The sequence below is a fragment of the Crinia signifera genome, chromosome 1 (assembly GCF_055691185.1).
Source record: "Crinia signifera chromosome 1, ASM5569118v1, whole genome shotgun sequence".
Lineage (NCBI taxonomy): Eukaryota > Metazoa > Chordata > Amphibia > Anura > Myobatrachidae > Crinia > Crinia signifera.
The window spans coordinates 459,842,819-459,868,778 of record NC_139217.1 but is presented as its reverse complement, the minus strand read 5'-3'; the positions used below and the strand labels follow the sequence as shown (position 1 = coordinate 459,868,778).

At 46.7% G+C, this 25,960-nt stretch overlaps 1 protein-coding gene and 1 long non-coding RNA gene across 4 annotated transcripts in view; one reads left to right on the top strand and one right to left on the bottom strand.

The window, feature by feature from the left end:
* Positions 1-20,546, top strand: part of LOC146032758 (phospholipid-transporting ATPase IC-like) — a 38,574-nt gene extending 18,028 nt beyond the window's left edge. Inside the window, exons 12-24 of the mRNA XM_083158513.1 lie at positions 129-320; positions 805-917; positions 2,657-2,821; positions 3,295-3,406; positions 5,342-5,417; positions 6,867-6,987; positions 8,170-8,458; positions 8,587-8,810; positions 10,343-10,426; positions 12,646-12,891; positions 14,458-14,596; positions 16,944-17,074; positions 19,994-20,546. Coding sequence (XP_083014639.1) covers positions 129-320; positions 805-917; positions 2,657-2,821; positions 3,295-3,406; positions 5,342-5,417; positions 6,867-6,987; positions 8,170-8,458; positions 8,587-8,810; positions 10,343-10,426; positions 12,646-12,891; positions 14,458-14,596; positions 16,944-17,074; positions 19,994-20,212 — 2,111 coding nt within the window. The 3' untranslated portion in view covers positions 20,213-20,546. The remainder of the gene's footprint in view (positions 1-128; positions 321-804; positions 918-2,656; positions 2,822-3,294; positions 3,407-5,341; positions 5,418-6,866; positions 6,988-8,169; positions 8,459-8,586; positions 8,811-10,342; positions 10,427-12,645; positions 12,892-14,457; positions 14,597-16,943; positions 17,075-19,993) is intronic.
* LOC146021976 (uncharacterized) overlaps positions 1-25,930 on the bottom strand; it is a 155,674-nt gene extending 129,744 nt beyond the window's left edge. For 2 of the 3 annotated variants that reach the window (XR_014451453.1, XR_014451447.1), the window contains exons 1-2: positions 25,794-25,930; positions 22,639-22,689 (exon numbers count right to left, since the gene is read on the bottom strand). This is a non-coding gene — a long non-coding RNA (uncharacterized LOC146021976). Of the gene's footprint in view, positions 1-22,638; positions 22,693-25,793 lie in introns of all 3 variants that reach the window. The other variant, XR_014451459.1, reaches the window with a different exon arrangement.
* Between the last annotated feature and the right edge of the window lie 30 nt (positions 25,931-25,960).

The following is a 25,960-nucleotide window of genomic DNA, read 5'->3' as shown; positions in this document are numbered from 1 at the left end:
ACCCGACTGAACGGTCGCCCCCCCACCGCGCGAACCCCGCCATCGAGTGGGCCGAATTCGTACCCGACCTAACGAGTCTGAATCGGCTCCAAGTTGTGTAACCAAGTCTGTCTCTGATCCCATTATAGAAGGCGACCTACGCTATGAAGCGGCGTCTCCAGATGAAGGTGCGCTGATCACAGCCGCCAGGAATTTCGGCTTTGTCTTCCTATCCAGAACACAGAGCACAATCACCATTAGTGAGCTCGGGAAAGAAGTGACTTATGAACGTCTTGCCATTATGGATTTTAACAGCGATAGGAAGCGCATGTCAATAATAGGTAAGCCACGAACTTGCTAAAAATGGCTTCCTTTTATTTTATATAACATGAATCCATGAGGTAAAATAAGTTGAACTGGTCCAATTGCTCACTGGGAATGTAATACAGAGGTAAGCCCCAAGTCCGAAATTTAAGAAAAATGGACTCGTACCCAACCATTTTGTTATGTGAAGGGCCTATACAACACATGAGTATTCGCACACAGTGGGGGGGAAAAAACAGTTAACACCTTATTAGTCATCACTTCCTGTGTAGGCGCTAACCCCGCCCACAGCACTGAAACCATCTTTGTGTGGGTACATGAGGAACATGAGTCACAATTATTTAAGAAGCAGCTTTTTCTGATGGAAAATAGCAGAGAAATTGGGAGTTGTTCTAAAGCAGAAATTAAATGGTTAATTCAAATTTTCTTTACTATATTTGTTTGGTATGTACGTAAAATGCAGTGTATAATATAATAATATAATCAATAATTCACTTACAGTCCGAGGACCAGACGGGAAAATAAAACTGTACTGCAAGGGAGCTGACACCGTCATCTATGCTCGTTTACATCCAGACAACCCATTGAAGGAGGAGACTCAGGAATCTTTAGATGTAAGTAGGTTTCTCTATTATATTTATAACTTAAACTATTCATTTCTTGTGATTTTTTTTCAAGGAAAGACGAACGTAATTAATGGTAGCCGCACATAAATGGGTCAAACTACTATTGAAAGGGATGTCTGCAGTCACTCATATCATATCAGAAAATAGTTGTAAAATACTACATATTTATAAATTGCTAGATAACGAGGTTTACAACAGAACAGTATATGATCCCCACAACTGATCGAAACTCGCCTGGTGCTCATCCGGAACTGGAAACAGAGCTGAGGAACTTCAATGCCACTCTTCGGTCATTATAGTATATATTTGTGCGTACGACCAATGTGTTATGAATAATGTCTCCCAAGAAGAAGTTATCGATCAAAACATGATCTGCCATCGTTGCTTTGAGAAAGGCAGGTTTTAGTTTACGACAAAAGGCTCGACAAGAGAAGATTTCCCTTGGTGAGGTGCAATGTACCCTGAAGAGAGATGTCAAAACCAACAGTGAGCGTGATCAGCCGCAACCTGTACAGCCTCATGTGACCATAAAACAAGAGGACAAATATATTAGAGTTAGAAGTAGATAGGAAAGGTTCCAAACAGCCCGACAGATTTGTCATGGGCTCATGACAACACGAGAGAAGAGCGTGTCAGTCACTACTGTCAAGCGCCGCCTTAAAGGGGTATATAGCAGCCTGAAAACCATTGCTGAGGCCCATTGCTAAAGCGCACAAGAACTGGTCCTCTAAGCAATTAAAGAAGGTTCCTTTCATGGACGAATCAAAGTTTGAGCTGTTTGGGTCAGAGAGGCACAAGTTTGTCAGTCACGTGCCAGGAGAACGCATGCTCTCAGCATACACTGAGCCTACAGTAAAGAAGGAAGGACGTTCTGTCATGGTCTGGGGCTGTTTCGGAAATGGATCCATTGGTAATTTGGTGAAAATAGAAGAATCATGGACTCCAAGCACTATCACAGCATCTTACAGCCATTCCCTCTGGCACACGCCGTATGGGCCCTGGGCCCTCCCTACAGCAAGATAATGACCCCAAACATACCTCACATCTTTGCAAAATATATGTAAAAAAACAGCTAAAATGTAATGAAAAACATGGTTTGGCCAACCCCGAGTCCAGATTGTAACCCAACTGAACTCTTGTGGCATCACCTTGACAGATGCGTCAAGAGCGAATAATGAGTAAGAATCATCTGTGGGAGGTTCTGGAAGAGAAGTGGTGGGAAATCGGATCTGAAACTTTGGAAAAATTGGTAGCTAGAACGCTCCGTGTGTGCACTGCTGTGTGTGCGGTTATGGGCGGGTTCTTTCATGAAAGCGAAATTTAAGTAAATCATCTTTCCAATTGTTTGAAAACCTCGTCAATGAGTTCAAATGTGATTACTCCGCTTCAATGAATATGGATTTATAAAAAAAAATAGCTTTTTACTTGCACCCCTCCTTGAAAAAAAGGAAAACCTTTAGGGCTGCAGGTGTAGATCTCGGGACCAGTTGATTCTCCCATGGGCACTGGCAGTGTTACGTGGCTTGATCACGAGTTAGTAGCCCCAAGCAACTTTTTTGTGTTACTCCCTAATAAAACAAAAACTGCAAATACTGTGTACCAACAGTAAACTGTTCGGCGGGCCTAGTGAACAGGAAGGAATCGGTCCATATGTGTTAATCATTTGAGAGTACACTGCAATCTATCTGCAAAATGTGACAGTATATATCTATATACCTTTATATCAGCTGTTTGCCAATGAGACCCTGAGGACCCTCTGCCTCTGCTACAAGGACATCAGCCAGGAGGAGTATGAGACGTGGCACAAGAAGTACAAGGCAGCCAGCTTAGCGATAGAGAACCGCGAGGAGGCCCTGGATGCCGTATACGAAGAGATTGAGACCAACTTAGTGGTAGGTGACACATAAGCTGATGATCTAACTCTCTCTGCACCTGTTACATCTGCCCAACCTGCAGGGCAGCATGGTTTTGTCCGTTAGAGAAAGATTTATGCTGAATCTGGGCCTATATCCTTTTGTGGGGTGTATTCAAGGCCAATTTATTAGGATAAATAAAAGTTACGTATAATATAAAGACTGCCCCCCCCCCCCAAAAAAAAAAAAACTTTCCTTTCCCCGTCTCTTTTGTACAATTCTATAACTTTTATATCTGCTATTTTTTTTTTTTGTCGTTTGCACCCAGTATCATAAAATCTCGGAATCAGCCCCATTCTTTTATACTCTTGCAAAAACATAGTAGAACGCGTGTACGCACGCTTGGCTTGGCAGAGTCCCTGTCTTGTTGCATGTTGTTCCCCACTTTCCACATGGGATCTACTAGAGTTCTGGTTTCCATGCATTTATGGCTTTGTTTCATGCATTCATAGTTACTGGGAGCCACGGCTATTGAAGACAAGTTACAGGACGGAGTGCCACAGACCATCTCCATACTGGCTAAGGCAGACATAAAGATCTGGGTCCTGACCGGCGACAAGAAAGGTGAGTGCGTTGCAGATGTGTAAGCCGTTGTGCAGGTTACAGATGGAGAGGACTTTGTTGCATGGTCTGCTCTGAATCACCCTGTATATTTCACAGCTAACTCCCAGACACTTCAATGGAATCCTTTGCAACAAACAACTATGTGTTATAGGGGGTTAGGTGGACATGGTCATTAGGTCGATACAAGCATTAGGTCCACAGTCAGACAAGCATTAGGTCAACAGTCAAAAGGTCGACATGGGGTTTTTTGCTTTTTTGGGGGGGGGGCTGACATGTGCCGACAGGCGGTATTTCATGCCCTACCATCCACTAGGGCGTGGCGGGAAAATAAAATAGTATGCAGAGTGCAGCGAGCCATGTAAGGGGACGCGGTGCTACGTTTCAGTGTCCGTGATGACTGTGTCAACATTCGGCTAAAAAAATGTCGATCTTCCCTATGTTGACCTAACCCAAGTCGTCCTTCATGCATGTCGACCTTCCATCAAGTCGGCGTTCATGCATGTGGACCTTCAGTCATGTCGGCCTTAATGCATGTCGACCTAATGGTGTCAATCCAATGATAGAGTGGAGACATGCAGGGCAGCAGAGAGCCTGGATGGGCCCAGGTACTTTTCAGGTACTTGCCAACTATCATCTCCCTGAAACTAGTTTTCAAAAGTAGGCAAGTATGCAGTTACGAGCTGATTGGCTGGTGGTTTATCACTCTCCATTTTATCACTTTTCAAACTTAGTACATCTGGCCCAGGGACTGTGGGCAGGGTGGAGGGTTTGTGGGCTAAAAACGGCCACAGCGCAAAGTGAAAGTACATTGCAGAAGCCGCCATTTTGACGGGCTCGGAACTAGCTTCCTCGACACTTATGAAATGCTGTAATCTTACGTCAGTATACCACAGTTACATCTGACAAAAAGTTCTAAAAATACCGCTTCGGTTGAGAAAAAAAATAATACTTCTGTCATTCTCAAAACGGATTCGGTATGAAATCCTGACGGTCAAATTCCAGACAGGGTCATAATACGGACAAGGACAAAATCCCGACAAGGTTAAAATCCCGACATTTAAAATCCCGACATGGTCAAAATACATGGTCAAAATACCGACATAGAATGTGCAGGTGAAACAGTCAACATGACTTTCCGTCAACAGGTCGCGAGGTCGACATGGGTTTTTTCACTGTTTTTTTATGCGAATGTCGACAGTCAACATGGACAGAGGTGGAAGTGGGCCGCAGCCCCTCGCATCGCTCGCAATGCTTCGGGCACGGTGCCTCGCTATGCTCGCCACACTATTTTATTCTCCCACCACGCCCTAGTGGATGGTAGGGCATGAAATACCACCTGTCGGCACATGTCGGCTCAAAAAAACTGAGAAAAAACCCATGTCGACCTCGCAACCTGACGTCGGAAAGTCATGTTGACTGTTTCACCTGTACATTCTATATGTCGGTATTTTGACCTTGTCGGGATTTTAAATGTCAGGATTTTGTCCTTGTCGGGATTTTGTCCTTGTCGGTATTATGACCCATTCAGTATTTTGACCCTGTCGGGATTTTGACTGCATCCCCTCAAAACTTTTAGCCATGGCTGTGTACTGCGACTATTCAATATACAACAGCATGAGATCTGCGTGCGTATAAATAACAAAGCATACAAAAGACACAAAGCCAGGTATAGTATTAAACACAAAAACCAGTTCAGGTTATTATGCATACAGATAAATCCACTCGTGTTCCCCGCTGACTCCTGGCCCATTAATTTATCTTTTTTAAACACTTTAAAAGAAACACTTATATAGCGAGTCTGCAGTACAAGTCCGCAGTATGCACTGATAGTGATACAAGATAATGTTACGCTGGATTACTGGGATCAGCTTCATTGGAAATGAAACCTTATATTTTACGTCTGATAAGTAATGAAAATATTGTTTTTCCTTTTAGAAACGGCTGAAAATATCGGATTTGCTTGTAAGCTCCTAACAAATGAATCTATTATTACCTACGGAGAAGAAGTCAAGTACGTACTTACAGTAAATATGTTCTGTAACTAAATAATCCTGTGCTGTCGGCTGTTGTAGCAGATTATTGTCCTGTCCTGGCTCCCCCCACATACTCTATACAACAGGCATGTCCAAACTGTGGCCCTTTAGCTGTTGTGAAACTACACATCCCAGCATGCCTTGCCATAGCTTTAGCATTCCCTGAGAGCAAAACTGTGGCAAGGCATGATGGGTCTGGTAGTGTCACAACAGCTGGAGCGCCATCGTTTGGACATGCCTGCTACACAGCGTCCCGCAACGCATTTTACCACCTATACTGAATCAGAGCATGTGCTGTATGGTATCCAGATGGCTGGAAGACAATGTCGATAGTCAATAGGCCGACACTATATAGTCAACATGGTCAAACAGCTGACAAAAGTGATTTGTCAACATTTGTTGCGGTCGACACATTAAAAGTTTCACATGAGTTTTTAAATGTTTTTTTCATACTACCATCAACGTGGATTGGGAATGGTAATTTGGCTCGTAGAATGGCGAGAGAAACAAGGTATAATTGGGGGTCTCTATCTGGTCAGGTGTCGACATTGACACACACAAAAACATGAAAAACTCATGTCTAACTTTTTTTATGTGTCTAACTTTTCAGTGTTTAGTGTTTGCTTCTGTCGCCGTTGCATTGACGATGTTGTGTATGTCAAACTTTTTGTTGACCTAATATACCGCACCCGTTCTATATATATCAGGGGTGGCCAAAGTGATCCTCAGGCATCCCTAACACTTCGGGGGATATTTAATAAGATGGGCATTCTATTTCACAGGGCATTCTATTTCGCTATGGGCAACCAATCAGAATCTACTTCTTATTTATTTAGAAGTTAATCGATAGCATCTGATTGGTTGCCCATAGCAACATCACATGTGAAATAGGGCCCTGATTCTAGTTTAGCGTGTTTGCTTGGGGGACCGATGTTGAAGCTCTGCAACATGTGCAGGGCTTTTGTGCGGGCACCTTCGCCAACCTGCAAAGTCAGTGTGGCGCTCACACAGGGGAGGCAGGACGGGGGCAGCGTTTAATGGGCACCCCCATGCAAACACTGACGCAGTGTGTCTTTGTTCCGGAGACTGCAAATATAAGTCAGTCTCCACTTCTATGGTCGCCCACCATAGAATGAATCGTCCTGTTGCGGGCACATGCGAGGGGACGTTTTCATAACAAGGGGATACGGTGGCAGCGGGGGGGGGGGGGGGGGGGTTCTCAGCAGCACGAAAACTCTGTAGACTACGTCAACCAGAATCAGGCCATGGGAATGTTCGTGAAATGATACCAATGGTATTACAGGCTGGTTCCATGTCCTTTTTCTCAATATTCTGTATAATATTCTCTCCGTGAGATTTACTACTACAAGTTAATAAATCGAGGCCTACTGCAGGAACGCTAACCCTAACTGTGATTCTTTTAACAGCACCTTAATACAGAGGAGAATAGATCTCCAGGAGAGAGAGCGAAATCGCGAGCAAACGGACAATGAACAGAACCCTAAGCCCAATAAAAACCGATCACTGATCATAACCGGGTCATGGCTGGTGAGTGAATGCTGCGAACGCAAGTGTAAACATAACTGCACACAATAAATGGGCATGGGTGGGCACTACTAAAGGCACCATTATTTTCAGAGATTGTGATCTAAATCGGGGTTTAAAAGAGGAATGCCCCACATCGCTGAATCACTAAAAATCAGCCATTTCTGCAGTACTGGGTATAGAATATGAGTCATCTACTTAAGATCTGTTTTATAAATTCCCAGCATAAACTTGTTGCTTTTAGACCCTTTCATTTACTGCAGAAATATTGAGACAAATGAGAAAATAGTACACTTTATGCATGTACAGCAATTTCCCCACACATTTCAATGGGGGTTCTACATCACTCACATTGGAAATTCTCATTGAAATGAATGGGCCATTGAAATAAAAGAAAAGATTTTAAACACAATAAGATAAACATTCAGGCACCCAATAAGTCAGATCCTTGACAAGGAGAGAGTGTGAGGATTATAAACGACAAGGGGAAAATGAGGGCATACTGTATTACACCACCTCTCTAATGCTGGGTACATATTAGACCAATGGTTCTCAAACTCGGGTCTCAGGACCCCACACAGTTCCCGTTTTCCAGGTCACCCGGCAGGTGCACTCATTACTCACGAAACATTTTAAAAGATCAGGTGGAGCTAATTATTTCACTTGTGATTCTGTGAGGAGACCTGCAAAACATGCACTGTAGGGTCCTGAAGACCGAGTTTGAGAACCTGTGCATTGTACTATGAGGCCGATTTAGACCTGTTTGTTGCGATATGAATTCAGCCCTGACCCCGGTGCGCATGTGCGAATATGTGCATGCGCAATCCCCGGGAGCGGAACAGCTTTGGCGAGTTTCACACTCGCTGGTCCGTTCACTCCGGAAAGGGAGAGCTTGGGGCAGGCGCAGGGGTATGTCCAGCGTTTCATGAGCGTGCACACAAATCCCTGCGTACACAGGTGGGTCGATGCTTGCTTGGGGCTGGCGGCTGACATCACGTGGCATCAGTGCGTGGACCGGCAAGGGCATACACACATTGCGTCTACTACAATGCACTATACACCTCCTGGTGAATACATAAAGGGCCTTGTTCAGGTCAGTTTGTTGGGCCGCGTGCGTTCGCAGGGGGCCGATATTTGCGCATTTATGCCCATGTGAGTTCTCACCAGAACGGTTTTACCAAACAGAATGAAATCTTGCTGGAAAAGAAGAAAAAGAAAAGAAGACGCCTGAAGCTGAGGTTTCCCAAGACGGCCGAACAGAAGCAGCGCGACCTGCAGGAGAAAAGCAAAGTGAATATCTTGAAAGAGCGACGGCAGAGGAGTTTCGTAGACCTGGCGTGCGAGTGCAGTTCCGTCATCTGCTGCCGGGTGACTCCGAAGCAGAAGGCCATGGTCGTAGACTTGGTGAAGAAATACAAGAAGGCCATCACCTTGTCCATCGGAGATGGCGCTAATGATGTCAGCATGATAAAGAGTAAGAGAGTCACCTGCGATATGTTCCCTGTTCCCTTTGATATATAAGAAACCTATTAAGGTAATAAATCCTTGGTTCCCTCTTGGTTGCGTTGCTCAGCAGTGGCTGTGCCTTTGTGCCCTTTACAGCTGCCCATATCGGTGTTGGTATAAGCGGACAGGAAGGGATGCAAGCAGTCATGTCCAGCGACTACTCCTTCGCTCAGTTCCGCTTCCTCCAAAGGCTGCTTCTGGTCCATGGCCGCTGGTCCTACATCCGCATGTGCAAGTTCCTCAGTTACTTCTTCTACAAGAACTTTGCCTACACACTAGTGAACTTCTGGTACGCTTTCTTCAACGGCTATTCCGGCCAGGTACGTTGGGGCAGGGATTCCTACTAAACATTTTGATGATTGACTATGTCAAAATTAAGTTTTAAATGTCTATTTCATATAGAATACAAATATGTATTATCCAAACAAAACAGGACTGGTGTATCCCTCATTAGAAAGATGTCATGTGGAAAGTAATTCATGTGGCCTATGAAAACTAACAATAGTTTTCAGGCTCGGACTGGCCTGTGGGGGAAACGGGGAGGGGGATTTTCCAGTAGGCTCCGGTCTTTTATGGCCCCACCCATTGTTTTAGGTGAGTGGGGCCTGGCGACAACTTTTAATGTCCCCGGGCAGTCATACGCTACTGACTGCCCTGCGGAGGCTGCAGGGCAAGAGGAGCAGTGGACAAGCATTCGGGTGGGCTAATGGCATGATGTCCGTCACGCAAGACATCACACACCGGACCAGCCACGGGACGCCACTCCCCCCCCCCCCCCCCCCCCCTTGGCGGGCCCTCGCAGTCTGATAGTTTTCCTCAATGTGTATGATGGTATAACCAACATCGGCATCCCAACCGACAGAGGGGGCGAGCGTATTCAAGTCCCTTGCTGGCTTGCCATGCTGCAGGCTCAGTGGCTCACCGCCTATTTTATTCTCCCTCTTTTCCACGAGGGAAAAGAGGCCCTGTAATTCCGGATCCCGTCAGTTAGACTTGCAACCGTCGGAATCCCGACTGTAGGTGAGTCATCCGACTCCCTCAAGTGTATTCAGCGGTAATGTCTATCACAGCTATTGATTTCAGCTGGTCCAATCTGACTTGCCTGGTCAGTAGCTACAGCATACTATATGCAAATCATTTTAAATCCTATATTTAAATTGTGTTTGCCTCATTTAGATCATTGGAAATAATTGTTCCCATGAATACTAGCCGAGTCCTGGGGTGCTTAGAGGGGGGTAAGTTCAAAGTCCCAAAGATTTCCAGATGTACTGTAATGTGGCCACAACCCTTTCAGGGGCTGAGTCTACAGATAGGTCTCAAATGCCCAACAGGAAGTGGTCGCACCCCCTTTCGGCCGAGTTTTCCAATGGGATTCTAGTTCAACCCACAAAATGCCACTACCGCTATATGTAGACAATGTGTGATGTTTAAATACCCTTGTATTTAAAATATATAATAAAATAAAATAAAATAATATATATATATATATAGTTGAAGAAAAAGACTGGCACTCGTAGGTCTTTTAAAAGTTGTATTAAACAAACAGTGGAACAACCAACGTTTTGGGGCTGCGCCCCTTTGTCAAGGTGTGTTCACACACACCTTAACAAAGGGGCGCAGCCCCGAAACGTTGGTTGTTCCACTGTTTGTTTAATACAACTTTTAAAAGACCTACGAGTGCCAGTCTTTTTCTTCAACTATACTGTCTGCTGAGACGGGCACCGGGGCAGTTGCCTACAAAGAGGGAGTGCCGGACTGTACTACAAAATATATATATATATATATATAATTTTTTTATTTGTTTGGATTCCTGTAATAATCTTTCAATTTCAACCGAATCTTCCATTTCCAGACCGTATATGACACAACATTTATTACTCTCTACAACCTATTATACTCCGGACTTCCTGTAATTGTGGTCGGACTAACAGATCAGGTATCGTATTATACAAAGTAAACTTACTTTCATAGACTTTACAATGATTAGAACTAATATTTTTCTCTCCAGCCTTAGTAAAATATTGCATTTTGCAAGAATATAAAATGATATTGTAGATATTCCAAATGGGATAATGCAACTATCACATTGATTAGCAGCTTACATAGACACTGTTGCAAGAGTACACTACTGCACAAACTTCTGGTCTCCAGGGAGACTTCATGCTCTGTCCCAAGATGGCCACTGAGATCACTACTGAGTAGGTATGTGAGCCATCTTGAGACTTTGTAAAGGCCCCCTTACACTATGCAACTTCTCCGAGAGGAGAAGTCACATGCGATGCCCCTTGAGCCGCCTGGGAGCTTCCCAGGCGGCAGGATCACATACGGTATATCAGGAGGTGGTCTTATAGTAGGAATGAATGCAGCATGTTTGAAAATGAGACAGTTAGTAATGACTACAGCTTTGCACCAGCTAGGTGATCTGGGGAATGTGACAGTTAGTAATGACTACAGCTGCACACCAGCTAGGTGATCTGGGGAATGTGACAGTTAGTAATGACTACAGCTGTGCACCAGCTAGGTGATCTGGGGAATGTGACAGTTAGTAATGACTACAGCTGCGCACCAGCTAAGTGATCTGGGACATGTGACAGTTAGTAATAACAACATCTGTGTATGAGCTAGGTGATCTGGGGAAAGTGACAGTTAGTAAAGACTACAGCTGTGCACCAGCTAGGTGATCTGGGGAATGTGACAGTTAGTAATGACTACAGCTGTGCACCAGCTAGGTGATCTGGGGAATGTGACAGTTAGTAATGACTACAGCTGTGCACCAGCTAGGTGATCTGGGGAATGTGACAGTTAGTAATGACTACAGCTGTGCACCAGCTAGGTGATCTGGGGAATGTGACAGTTAGTAATGACTACAGCTGTGCACCAGCTAGGGGATTTAGGACATGTGAGTTAGTAATGACTACAGCTGCGCACCAGCTAGGTGATCTGGGGAATGTGACAGTTAGTAATGACTACAGCTGTGCACCAGCTAGGTGATCTGGGGAATGTGACAGTTAGTAATGACTACAGCTGCGCACCAGCTAAGTGATCTGGGACATGTGACAGTTAGTAATGACAACATCTGTGTATCAGCTAGGTGATCTGGGGAAAGTGACAGTTAGTAAAGACTACAGCTGTGCACCAGCTAGGTGATCTGGGGAATGTGACAGTTAGTAATTACTACAGCTGTGCACCAGCTAGGTGATCTGGGGAATGTGACAGTTAGTAAAGACTACAGCTGTGCACCAGCTAGGTGATCTGGGGAATGTCACAGTTAGTAATGACTACAGCTGTGCACCAGCTAGGTGATCTGGGGAATGTCACAGTTAGTAATGACTACAGCTGTGCACCAGCTAGGTGATCTGGGGAATGTGACAGTTAGTAATGACTACAGCTGTGCACCAGCTAGGGGATTTAGGACATGTGAGTTAGTAATGACTACAGCTGTGCACCAGCTAGGTGATATGGAACATGTGACAGTTAGTAATGACTACAGCTGTGCACCAGCTAGGTGATCTCGAAAACGTGGACCGCTGGTAGATCTCCAGGACCGGTTTGGCCAGCCTTGCGTTATATCGTATGCGGTCCTTTTACATATATCTATATATATATGTGATCCCATTCCCTGCTGCCAGAAGGCTGCCTGAGTCAGATATTAGATATCTGATTTGCGTGCATCAGATCGATGTCAAACACATTCGATTTGGCCACTTTTCACTTGATTTCTCGTTCCAATCTGTTGGTAAAAAACAGGTAAAAGTGGCCAGATTGCACTAGTATATGGCCAGCTTAAGACTGTGAAGAGTGGGACACAGAAGTTTCCTGCTTAGCTCATATTAGAGACCTGCAATTACCTTCATATAAAGCCATTCCAGCATCCTGTTGTGCTGTATGACACCCCTCTCTGTTCATGCTCTACTCCTTCACCAGTGTGCATGTAACAGTGAGTACGCCTGTACCTGCCATCTATAAAAAAAAAAAAAAAATCACATGCTAAGTAACTGGGCTGTTCATAGGTTGTCATCCATTGGGGTGCGTCTGTACGTATAGTTCTGCAATACCAACACCAGCACACACATTATTTCCAACAGTAAACATGCGGATATTTAGGGCATGTGTTTTTCTGCAGGAAGATCAATGATTCTACTCTTTGTATAACAGGACGTCAATGACAAGTTGAGCATGCAGTGCCCTAGCCTCTATATTCCGGGCCAAAAAGGGCAATTGTTCAACTTTACGAAATTCTTCCTCAGCCTGTTGCACGGCACGCTGACCTCGCTCGCCATCTTCTTCATCCCGTACGGAGCTTTCTGGCAAATGACGACGGAGGACGGGTTGGTGAATTCCGATTATCAGACATTTGCTTTCACAACTGGCACTGCGCTCGTTATTATCGTTAATTTACAGGTAAGATATTTATGTATTTCTGATTTTTAAAACAGAATCCTGGTTTGTATAAAAAAAATATATTAGTAGAATAGGTTTATCAATAAACCTTGTATTTGTTACTGGTTCAGCCACACTGACCGTATGCAGAGGAGACGGCTGGTGGCGTGGTTGGATGAGAGCGTTATCTGGTTCTGTGGTTAGAGGTTACATTTATTACATAGCAAACACGCAGCTCTATCGTCAACGGTAACCACCGTCGATGTTAAGATTTGCTGGCTTTGCATCGAGAGCAGTGGCGGAACTTGTGGGTTGTGGACCCAGGTACTAAAATATTATTTGGGCCCCCTCCTCTACCACAACCCAAGTGCAACACGAAAGGGGGAGGCAGAATATGACAGGGAAAAATAGTGGGTGACAGGAAGATGGTGACGGGGCAGCAGAGGGCCCTTAGTTGTCAGGGGCCCCGATGCACTGCACCTGTTGCACCAGTGGCAGTTCTGCCTCTGATGGGAAGGTCTATTTAACAAGCATTGGTTATGATACTTGTAACACCCCAATACTGTTCTCAGGATGGTGACAAGTAAATTAATGAGAAATTATTTTTTTGATGTAATATTTAAAGACTATCCTGTCCGTCCTGCAGTAAATAAACAAATCAGCAGGGACCAGTGGCAGATTTTACCTAAGGGGTGCAGCCCTGCAGCCTCCCACCCATGTACAATACACCCAAATTATATTTATACACCTGGGCTTACCACCCACAAGTTCTGTCACTGCACCAACCAATCAGCTCCTATCTGACATTTTTCAAACACAGCCTGAATCATGACAGTTAGGAGCTGATTGGCTGGTGGGTTATCACTCTCCATTTTATTAGGTATCATGCATATTGTTTAAAGTATTTTCTAATACAGGGCTGGGCAACACCGGCCCTCCAGTTAATGAACTACACATCCCAGCATGCCTTGCATCAGTTTCAGCATGGCCACATAGCAAAACTAATGCAAAGCATCCTGGGATGTGTAGTTCATCAACATCTGGAGGGGCGGTGTTGCCCAGCCCTGGTCTAATATGTACTTAGCTTGAGCGCCTAGGTCAACCGAATTACAATCCACCCTACAATCCTCCCCCTCGCCTCCAGGAGGCCTGAATCACCAAGACAGCTGATAATCTTACGTTTCTAATTAGTGTAATTTTGGAATACCAAGTGCAGGTAATAGTGGTCACCCCTTTAGGGGGGTATTTAATCCAGGATGCTATTTCCACCCTCGCTTGTTCAATGCTGCCCTTACCGACAGCATTGAAGGAAGCTTCCGACAAAACAGATCAGACTTTAAGAGTCCGACACTCGATAGCCAGAACATTGAATTCCGGCTGTCGAGTTACAGTCGAACGACCCGAGATTCCGACTGTCGTAAAGGTCCCATGACACCTAAATCACTCGAATTGCAATGACCTGTGGAAGTGTTCACTATAAGACCTGATACTGTAATTCATTACTGTCTTTTATCTTATATTTCTGCTATAACAATAGTACATACAGTATTAATGGTTATATTTATCCCTCTATTGTTTCCTATGCAGATTGGGATAAACATGTCATACTGGACCTTCCTATACATCTTCTCAGTGTTTGGGACCATTGTGATTTATTTTTCCATTACATATGACTTACAAAGCAGCGGGATGCATATCCTCTTTACATCCTTTTTAACCTCGACCGGTATGTACAGTGCGCTCATGTATTGGAAGCGAGTTGACGGACAAGTGAACCTCCCAATGGAGAGAGCGATCAGGGGAGCAGAAGTTTCACAAGAGCATGAGTCTATAGCAAATCTAAATGTGTACAGATCCCGCAGATATCTGCAAATTGCACATGCGCCGGAGCACGCGTCCCGTGAAAAGGCATTTCTGGGTAGACAACTGTACAGTGACCATGTGTATGATCCGCAGTGGGCGTGTACTGTCGGCGACTTCCGTGCTCTATTACAGTGTGCGGACGGTGATAGGATGCCTAATTCAGACACAGGGCTATTCTGTACTCTGCTGATACTGGTGGCGATGGCTGCAGACCAACTGGGCGGGCCGGCCGACCGCATGAAGATGGACAGATAATCGCTCAGCAATCAGGCCCACTGTATATACAGTAATTCAGACTGTTTGAGGATGTACGAAGGGAGCGTAGGGACCCCTTTTACATATAGATCCAAGTATTTGTGATTTATATACAGTAACAATCTGACAAATGAACAAAATGCTATTGGAAACCGGTAAGGTTGAACATTTCCGGTATCCAGATGGTAGATTGACACTATATGGTCAACATGGTCCGTGTCGGACTGTGACGTTAAGGCCCAACCGGGGCATAGTGTGGGAGGATGTGACATCACAATGCAACGTGACATCATGACGCAACTTCTTATCTGCCTGCCCACACGGCTCTTCTGGAGCCGAAATCCTGCACCCGCCAGATCAGTCATCCGCTACTGACTGCCAGGTGGCATTAACACTTATTGAAGGTTGGAGACAGACCCCGCCCCTAAAAAAGGGGGTGGGGTCATAAATCATGGGGCTTACTGGTTAATCCCCCGGTTCCCCGCTGGGTCAGGACATTTTGGTTTTGACCTAGACATTGTCGACCTAATACTTAACTCCTTCAGTGGCAATCCAGAGAATTTTCCGGGCTGTGCCTCAATGCCCAGTCTGGCAAGCACGGAAAATTCTCGGGTTTGCCACTGTTTACTGCCACTGTTGTCCCTCCCCTCTGTGGCACCTCCGTCTCCCTCCTCCCCCCTCCCCTCTGGGTTTTGTATGAAGTCCCCGAAACAGGGAAGCGGCGCGGGGGCGCAGGTCTGGGCAGCCGCTGATTGACAGTGCAGCGGCGCTGCCCGGACCCACGGAGCAAGTGGTGTTTTTTTTTAAGGGAGCGCTCCCCATAAAAAACTCGCCCAGTGGGGAGCGCTCCCAAAAAAACCCCCACCACTGAAGGGGTTAATACTTTTATGCAAACTTACGCCAAATTATTTTTCTTTTTAATTATTATTTTTTGGTACTTGTTTCCTAGAACGGCCACAATCGTGAGTGATCGTGGCTCTTAATTAAGGGACACGATCCTCACGATGTGGCCGATTTTTTACAATTTTTTCCATTTGATTGACAGAAATCGGGTCAATCGGTCGGTCGCGACCAATTAAAATCGGCCGCGATGCGACCGACCGATTGACCCGATTTTTCCATAGACTTCAATGTTAAAAAATCTTTTAACATTGAAATCGGTCGGTCTTGTGCCATTATAATGGCACAAGATGAGATGGACTTGATTAAGTCCATCTCACATAGGGAAAAATGATAAAAAAGGTGAAATGGGCCAATATGACCCATTTCACATTTTTTATGTGCCCGCCATGACCCCACGATAGACGTGAACCCGAAGCGTGGCGAGCGCAGCGAGCCCGCGAGGGGCGGCGGTGCGCGTCCTCCGACCTTTTCATTCCCCTACTATCCACTAGGGCGTGGAGTGAGAATATAATAGTGTGGCGAGCGCAGCGAGCCACCGAGCCCGAAGCGTGGCGAGCGCAGCGAGCCCCGCGAGGGGACGCGTATACCTGTGAAGTGAGACGCGTCCCCTCGCGGGGCTCGCTGCGCTCGCCACGCTTCGGGCTCGGTGGCTCGCTGCGCTCGCCACACTATTATATTCTCACTCCACGCCCTAGTGGATAGTAGGGGAATGAAAAGGTCGGAGGACGCGCACCGCCGCCCCTCGCGGGCTCGCTGCGCTCGCCACGCTTCGGGTTCACGTCTATCGTGGGGTCTAGCACACTTATTAACATTTGGGGGGGCAATTTAAACAAATCTGGTGTAAAAAAAAAAAAAATCGGGTGAAAAATCGGCAGATCGGATCGGTCGCATCGTATGCGACCAAATCGCATGCGATGCGACCGATCCGATTTTTTATCTTACGACCACAACGATCTAAATCGTTGTGGCCGTTCTAGGAAACAAGTACCTATTTTTTTATTAAAGTTGGATAAAAATGACCTGTAATTAGATTTTCCTTTATCCCAAACCAGGAACTATTACAAATGCCCTAAGACAACCCTATGTCTGGTTAACCATCATTTTAACGACTGGCATATGTCTGCTACCTGATTTGGCTCTGAGATTTCTGACCAAGATAATCAGCCCGTCTGCAAGTGACAAAGTAAGTGCCCATAAGTGGCTTACATACGACTTCCAAATATATTTACCGAACATTCACTAATTTGCTATATTCTCCATTGCAGAGAACAATGTTGATGAAACAGATAGAGGGGTCGGTACTCTTTACCTAGATGGGCGCCCGCGATTGAAATCGCGGGCGTCGGGGGTAAAAATCGCGGTCATCGCGGGTAAATCGCGGGTACATAAAAATCTGCTACCCGCGATGACCGCGATTTTCCCATAGGGAACAATGTTAAAAAGGCTGATTGAGCGCGATTTTCATGTAAAATGCCTCAATGCCCGCGATTTGGCCATAGGAATCAATGTTAAATGGGCCACAGAGCCTAAATAGGCACAATTAACCCTTAAAATGTCCCCCCAAATTTTTAACGCCACCCCACGATCCACGCCAACCCGAAGCGTGGCGAGCGCAGCGAGCCCGCGAGGGGCGGCGGTACGCGTCCTCCGACCTTTTCATGCCCTACTATCCACTAGGGCGTGGAGTGAGAATAGAATAGTGTGGCGAGCGCAGCGAGCCCCGCGAGGGGACGCGGATACCTTCACAGGTAAACGCGTCCCCTCGCGGGCTTCACAGGTGTCCGCGTCGCCACCGACACCTGTGAAGCCCGCAAGGGGACGCGTATAACTGTGAAGGTATCCGCGTCCCCTCGCCACGCTTCGGGCTCGGTGGCTCGCTGCGCTCGCCACACTATTCTATTCTCACTCCACGTCCTAGTGGATAGTAGGGCATGAAAAGGTCGGAGGACGCGTACCGCCGCCCCTCGCGGGCTCGCTGCGTTTGCCACGCTTCGGGTTGGCGTGGATCGTGGGGTGGCGTTAAAAATTTGGGGGGACATTTTAAGGGTTAATTGTGCCTATTTGGGCTCTGTGGCCCATTTAACATTGATTCCTATGGCCAAATCGGGTCCATTGAGGCATTGAACAGTAAAATCGTGTCCATCGGGCCTTTTAACATTGATTCCTATAGCAAATCGGGAGCATCGCGTCGCGGGCATCGCGGGTACATTTATGGCCAGCCGCGACGCGACCGACGCGATTTCCATGTTTAACATGGGTTTCAATGGGAAATCGCGGGCATCGCGTCGGTCGCGTCGCGGGCAGACATAAATGTACCCGCGATCACCACGACGGGCGCCCATCTAAGTAAAGAGTACCGAGGGGTCTATGTACTAAGCCTTTGAGCATACTTGCCGACTTTGGAGCTGCCCTCTCCAGGAGAGAACAGCCAGCTCTGTTAGGCAGGGAGGCGGGGCCATCGCCTGGAGGAAAAAGATCCGGCTTGGGGGCGGAGCCACAGGCGGGTTATCCTGTTGGGGGCATGCCTATGGCAATCGTTTCATTTTAGCCATGCCCCCACCGTGCAATGCTGGTATACCAGGCATTGCATGACGGAGGGCGGGGCTATAATGACGCGATCGCATCATTTTACCCGCGGACACCCCCACCGAGGGGAGATTCGCGGGAGATTGGGATATGCGGGAGGGTTGCCCCCCTTTCCGGGGGGGCCGGGAGGGGGACCCGATTTCCGTGACCCTCCCGGCCATTTCGGGAGGGTAGGCACCCTGCCTTGGAGAGTGATAGAGTGGAGAGAGATAAACTACCAGCCAATCAGTACTTAACTTCCATGTCACAGGCTGGGTATCAAAAATGCCAATTTATCATACTCCAATGCTTATTACCGCTGCCCCTGGATAAGGGTAGTCATCAGGGGAGGCTCCAAAGGAAGGGAGGGGGGAGGGGGGGTGTTGCAGCACTGCTTAAAATTTAAATAGTGGAGGCACAGCAACTGTCACCAACTGCCGTTCCAAACTGACTCCCTGGCAGTTGGTGTTTCTCCACTATTTGAATTTGGAACTGTGCTGCTGGCCATCCTCTGCAGCCGCCACTGGTAGTCATGGCATCGGCACATCATGTTTGTGGCCTGGCTGCACCTCTGTTGGCAAGTCCGGTACTAAGCACCCAACGCTCCCCCCCTTGTTACTACCCCTGTATATTCTAGGAGAATTGGAAGCTCCATAGCAGAGATGTCACCCATCCCAAAACAAGTCTCCCTGGGCTGGAAATGGTAACAATGGCAGGAACATCATATGGCATGAGGTATCAAGCGTGAGGATGATGATGAAGGCGTGAAGTCAGACACTCCTGCCAGGGGCACACAGCAGACAATGAGGACCAGGCAGGCCTGATGTTAGAACCAGTCTGGTAGTGTATTATCTGAACCATGGGTGAGGAGCAGTGCATCACTGGGGTTCATAGAGAATGTATATAATGACCTGGTGATGACTATCACCAGCCTCCCTGACTATCACCTTGTACTTTTGAGAGGGTCCTCTTGTGAGCATGCTCAGATCTTGCGGGGGAGGGAGGTCGTTGCTTTTGAGTACAAAAATGGGGCCATAATGTGGCATCTGGGGTGGGGGCAGCCATGCCAGGCCTCCCTCACCTTGAGGCCAAACAGTGGCTGAGAACAGTGAAGTGGAAGACAGGACAAGTCCGCAACTGAATTATCCAAAAAAGATGTTTCCGCGTCCTCAAGACAAACTATAGACGTGAAAGCGAAACCTTTATCCAATCAGTGTCTGTAACTACTCAATTCGCTCATTAGTAACACATGTACTCTATGTAAGGATTTGTGTCCTATCGCCCATTATACAATGGAGGTAGGTCCAGATATATCCCACATGCAACATTTTTTACTTGTAGGGCAAATACTATATTCTTTGCACGCTCGTGCGTAATGGTGAGTTCTTTTACCCGCTGATTGTACAATTTATATTTTTGAGTATTGCACCCAGTCTTTGAATTTGTTTCTAACTCTTAATTACGCCTAGAATGGTGAACAGTCATCAAATAAGATTCGGCATGAGTGTTAATGTGACCCCCTTTTTCTTCTGTTAAGGTCCTGAAAAATCCAGAAAAATACAAGCACAAAGAGCCTCCAGCCTATGAAGCTGCCGCAGCTTTCCAACGCGGGACGTCCATCCGTCGCTCTGCGTATGCGTTCTCCCACCAGAGAGGATACGGTGATCTCATCTCCTCCGGACGTAGCATCCGGAACAGGAAGCCAACAAGGAACGGTTTAGACCGAAATATTACAAGCAATAATGGAATTAGCTAGAATCCCCCGATCAGAAGAATAAAGGGAGGACAGGAATGACTATGAACAGACCGGGTGGAGGAATGCAGGACCAGTGTTTGTGTTTACATGGTCCGTGGCAGCCACAATATTTAAGTCTACCTATAAGTCTTTTGTTACTAATGATATTAATAGGTAAAGTATGGGTACGTTTTGCTTTGGAGAACGACGTCAAATAGGTCATAAGTTTATATCCTTTCTCTGAAGGCTTCTGCCTACATGGTTCGTGTATTGCTACACACTGGGCCAACACTGACGTGCCATCAGACTGAGCTGTAGCAATTCCTGTGGAATCTTATTACCAAGAAGAGAAATTAATTAATCAATCAATAATAGAATAAGTAAATCATTGAGATGGGCTGCGGCCAGGGTGGAGCTTGCGAGCGGGTGCGCCTGCTTAGAGCTTGTGTCACCATTATCCTGAAAATACTACAGCGCAATAGCACAGGGCCTGATTTGAACCTGATTGCTGGTGTGCGAATTTGCAGAGGTCTGCGATCAGAGAGTTGCTGCCATTGGGAACTCCAGGGGGGGGGGTTCTGCATCGCATTTAAAAATTTAAAGAGGGGACCCACACTCAACTGCCACCAACTGCCAATTCCAAACTGACAATCGCTGGCCAGCTGCAAATCCATTCGCACCTCAATGGAAGGATTTTCCCAGTCTGTGCAAATGTGAGCAGGAGAAGCCAAGCAAACAATCCCAAACAGTACACTACTAATCCAATCATGGGGACTATAGGCCGGTTTGCACCAAGATTTGTCACCGTCCAGTTGCATGCAAAAGACCAGGAATATTGGCAGTGATGGGATTTACTATATATGTGTCCTATCTCCAATGCAATATACTGCCTGGGTAGAAATCCCCTCCCCCCAAAAGTATCACCCCTGTGCCTTCCATATACAGGACTGTGATTGTTTTAACTTTGTGGTTTCTAAAACATATTTTCTACATTTTTTATTCTTTTTTGTTATAGGATGCATTGGGGGGTATTCAAACCGGGATCCCGACAGTCATACCGTCCCGACACTCGGAATCCCGGCCGTTTTCGCCGGTTTGAGACACTAATTCGACTGTTGGTATTCAATGCACTGACAATCGAGTGTCGGAAAGTCGTGAAATCTGTGAAAATGTTGAATTGTCAGAAAACGGGTGTAAGTTCAACAAACCACTGCCGTTTCTGACGAAACAGATCCGACTTTAGAAAAAGTCTGATCTGACAGCCTTCAATGCGGTCGTTAACGGACAGCATTGAATAGGCGAGTGCCGATATTTCTCCTGTTGGGAAATATCGGTAGATTTAATACCAACAATTGTCTGTAGGATGGGGAAGTGGGGAAATCAGGTTACTGCTTGCATGCATAGTAAGGAGCTCACGTACACAGATACACCGTAATGTCTAATTAATTCAAGTGATTCGTCTACTGATTCCGGCAATATAATAACGACTAGTGAATCCGAACCAAGCCGATCGGAAGTGGCCCCTGTAGCTTCCTCGGGAACACATTCTACCAGCCTAACACAGGCCCATATCAGACTATCTGTCTCTATAATGCGCTGCTCTGCTCCTCTGACCACCCACCTACCCTCTGTTCGCTTACCCTTCTTCTTACTACCCTCCCTAATAGACTGTAATTCCTTGGGGACAGCGACCTCTTTCACTGTTCTGTTCTCTCCTTTTAGCACTGTCCCTTACACCTGTCTCCATTTCCCCCATCAGAGACTCTGGGGCAGATTTATCAATGAGTGATATTCTTGTTGTCACTTGTTAGGAACAATAAATGGTGCTCCAGCCAATCAGCTTCGGCCAGGTGTTTGGAAAGTGTCAGTTGGGAGCTGATTGGCTGGAGAACCATTTATCAATAAGAATATCACTCATGGATAAATTGGGTTTGCATTATTAAGTCAAGAGTGTCTAAGTCGACAATAAGCTGACGGGCAGTCGACCAATAGTACCGTTTACAGATAAATCTGCTCCTCTTAATCTGTCGGTTCACACAATCAGTGGGTACAGACTCAAGCAGTGCTGATTTGTTTTCACCTCCCGCTCTGCCCACCATCGCTGCTGCACCCCCATACCCCTTTGCCCTGCCTTTGGTTGCATCGCTGTGTTATAGCTATCCTGCGTGTGTATGTATACTGTTTGCTTATTACTGTACAGCACTGCAGACACCTTAAGCAGAACAACTATAAATAAAATATAAAAACCATATTTCTGGCTGCTATTCTCGTCAGGTACATGTGTGGCAGACCCCGCCGACGGCAGAACATTTCCCCGCTGGCTAGAGTAACAGCATAAGCATCCTTGTTTTATTAGATATCACATGAACATGATCTTACAGCACTAGGCCTATGCTAATACTCATATTATTACGGCTTTATTATATGTCAGATATGTTAGTACTTGCCAGAGAGGATGCTGGGAGATGCTGGTCGGCCTCCAGTTCTCCTAGGACCACCTGCTGGGGAACGCTAGGTTATTTATAAACATCAGCATAAAAGGTTCCTGTTTTTATTTTTTTTTAATAACAATGTATATTGAAATAAAATAAAAATAAAAAGTTTGGAAGTTGAAAACCCGTTACTATAGTCCCTGTCAGGGGTACCACAACGTTCTTAGGTTGGGGAGAGCGAGATATAATTTAATTTTGTCTATCTCTATCCGGGGATGGCCATCGACTATCGAGGTTCCCAAAGCATCGATGGTTAGGACCTAGTGCTTGATGTTTTTGCCATCGATAGCAGAAGGTGAGATCATTTTCAGCCATCGATGTAGGACATACCGATGGCGATTTTTTTTTTTTTTACATTTAATTGCACAGAGCTGGAGAGGAGTCTGGAGAGAGAGGAGCGCCAGTGCAGCAGCGGCACTGCGGCAGGTGGAGACTGGGCGGAGAAAGGGAATGACTCCATCCGTCTCACACTGTCTGTCACACGAGTGCTGCATGCTGATTGGTCCATCACCCAGCCATCACTTAGGGAATCTGTGTGGGACACTGCTGGACCTGGGGACCACCACACAACCTTATCCCAGCCTCAGTTGCTTCTCCGAGTCACCGCCGCCGCCCACTGCGGTGCTGCCCGCAACTGCTGCGATACATGCATCAGCGGCCAGCATCGGCATGGCAACCAAGCAACGCTGTGGTGGCATTAAATGAACACACATAGTAGCTAGCCGCTGGGGAGAGGGGCGTGCATCCGCAGAGAGAACTTTGCGCGACACTGAGTATATCCCGCATTTAGATGTTGGGGACCATCAATTATAGACTGTTGTATAACTATCGATGGTTCCTGCTAAAATTACTATCGATGGCAACCATCGATGGGGATGTGTCGCTGGCCATCCCTTTATCTATCATTGTATCTATCTTTTGGGGGAGTGGGGTGTTCTGGTGGCGGAGCTGCTGATGGTACGGGAAAGGAGATCTCCATCTTAATGTCTGATTACCATCACCTGTGTTGAAACACCCATCTCATCAATTAACTAGTTTAACACAGGTGATGGTAATCATAAATTAAGAAGGAAGTCCAGGAACAGAGCATTTTGTAACTAATGGAGAGGGTCATTTTGGAGCGTATGACCGGGTAGGCAACCTTTGCCTTCACATGGGGGATTATTCTGGTTCACTCGCAAAGGCAAGTTACTTCTCAAATGGACAAAACCATGTTCACTGCAGGTGGGGCAGATGTTACTTGTGCAGAGAGAGTTAGATTTGGGTGGGGTTTTACTTTAAAGTGAGATCTATAGTGCAGTGTAAAAATAAAGCAGCCAGTATTTACCCTGCACAAAAACAAAATAACTCACCCAAATCGAAATCTCTCTGCACATGTTACATCTGCCCAGTGGTGTAGCTAGGTGCCACGGTGCCTGGAGCAAGGGCATGTTTAGCCTAACATTTTACCACACACCGTAATGCCCATTACACATTTTAGTGAACTTTGTAATAACCATTACACATAAAGCCACATGCCGTAATGCCAATTACACATAAGGCCACACATGATGCCCATTACATACTATATAACAAACCATAATGCACATTACATACTATGGGGCCCATTTATTAAACCATATTTGCGGCTAAATCCCCGAAAACACCCGTTTTCGGGATTTAGCCGCAAATATTAAGTATCTCCTAAATGTATCAAAGGGGGACCGCAGCAGGGATCTCCGATCCCTGCTGCGATCCCCCCCTGCACCGCCGCCGGCCGCATCCCCCATAGGTTTCTATGGGGGATGCGAAGCTGCCCGATGTATTAACATCGGGCAGCCCGGCTTCGCATCCCTGGGCTATCGCCATTCTGATATGGCGATAGCCCATTGTAGCCTATGGCTACGTGATCGCACTACGAACGGAGCAGTGCGGTCACAGGGGTCGGCGGGGGTCAGCGCATAACCGCGCATGCGCAGACCCCCCGGCTTCCGGGTTAGGGCTTCGCAGGGACAGGCTCCTATCGGAGCCCTGTCCCTGCGTCCTTTTAATGATACATCCCGGCGGTGTACTTGAACACCGCAATGCGATGTCCGGCGATGCCACTGCGCCGGCATCGCACTATATTGATAAATGCGCCCCTAAATAACAAACCGTAATGCCCATTACACATTTCACACATAAGTGGCACTTATCTACATGCTCATTGTTAGGAACTTCATGCTCGTTGCCAAGAAGGGACTGAAATAGCTTGTTGCCAAGGGGAACTAAAATTTGTTCGTTGCCAAGGGGGACTGAAATAGCTCGTTGCCAAGGAGGACTGAAATAGCGAATTTCCAAGGGGGCCTAAAATTGCTCGTTGCCAAGGGGGACTGAAATAGCTTGTTGCCAAGGGGGACTGAAATAGCTTGTTGCCGAGGGGGACTAAAAAGATCATTGCCAAGGGGAACTAAAATTGCTCGTTGCCAAGGGGGACTAAAATTGCTTGTTGCCAAGGGGGACTAAAATAGCCTGTTGCCAAGGGGGACTGAAATAGCTCATTGCTGAGATGGACTAAAAAGCTCATTGCCAAGGGGGACTGAAGCCCGCTGCCCGCCCTCCCCGGCTGAGCTGCCCTGTCCGCCTCTATTTTTAATTAAGTGCTTGCGGTCCAGCAGCCATCAATGCTGCTTCTGATTGGCTGCTGGACCGCAAGCGCCTATTGGCTAGCAGTCCAGCGGGAGACTTTATTGAAAATAGCAGCGGACAGGGCAGCTCAGCCGGGCAGGGCGGGAGTGGGCTGCACGGTTCCAGCGCCCTTTGATCTCGCGCCGCCCGGAGCTTGTGCTTGACCCTCCCTAAATCCCTGCATCTGCCCACCCTGCAGTGCACATGGCTTTGTCCATTTCAGAAGGAATTTGCCTGTGCGAGTGAACCAGAATAAGGGCCATGGTCTGAGTCACAGCCCATTTTGGTCACTATTGTGGCTTTTCCAACGCTCTGTGAGCTGCTGGTCATGTAGTACCATGTCTCTTACTATTCAGTTTGTAATTCATTCACATTCAGCTGGTACTTGGAAGCAGTTCTGTGTCTCTATACTGAATTAGGATACCTCTGTCCCTACTCTCCGGCTCTTTGTTCTGCATACCAACCTCCACATCCCTTCCGATGTCATCCCTGGCATTCCCTGCTGCTACAATAACAATACTAGCAGCAAAGAAGATGCTTGACCCTCCAACAAAATGGCCGACAACTTTGCCACCCAGCCGGCGACACTACTCCGCCGGTTACGTACCATAGAGTGCGCATGCCGCGCCGT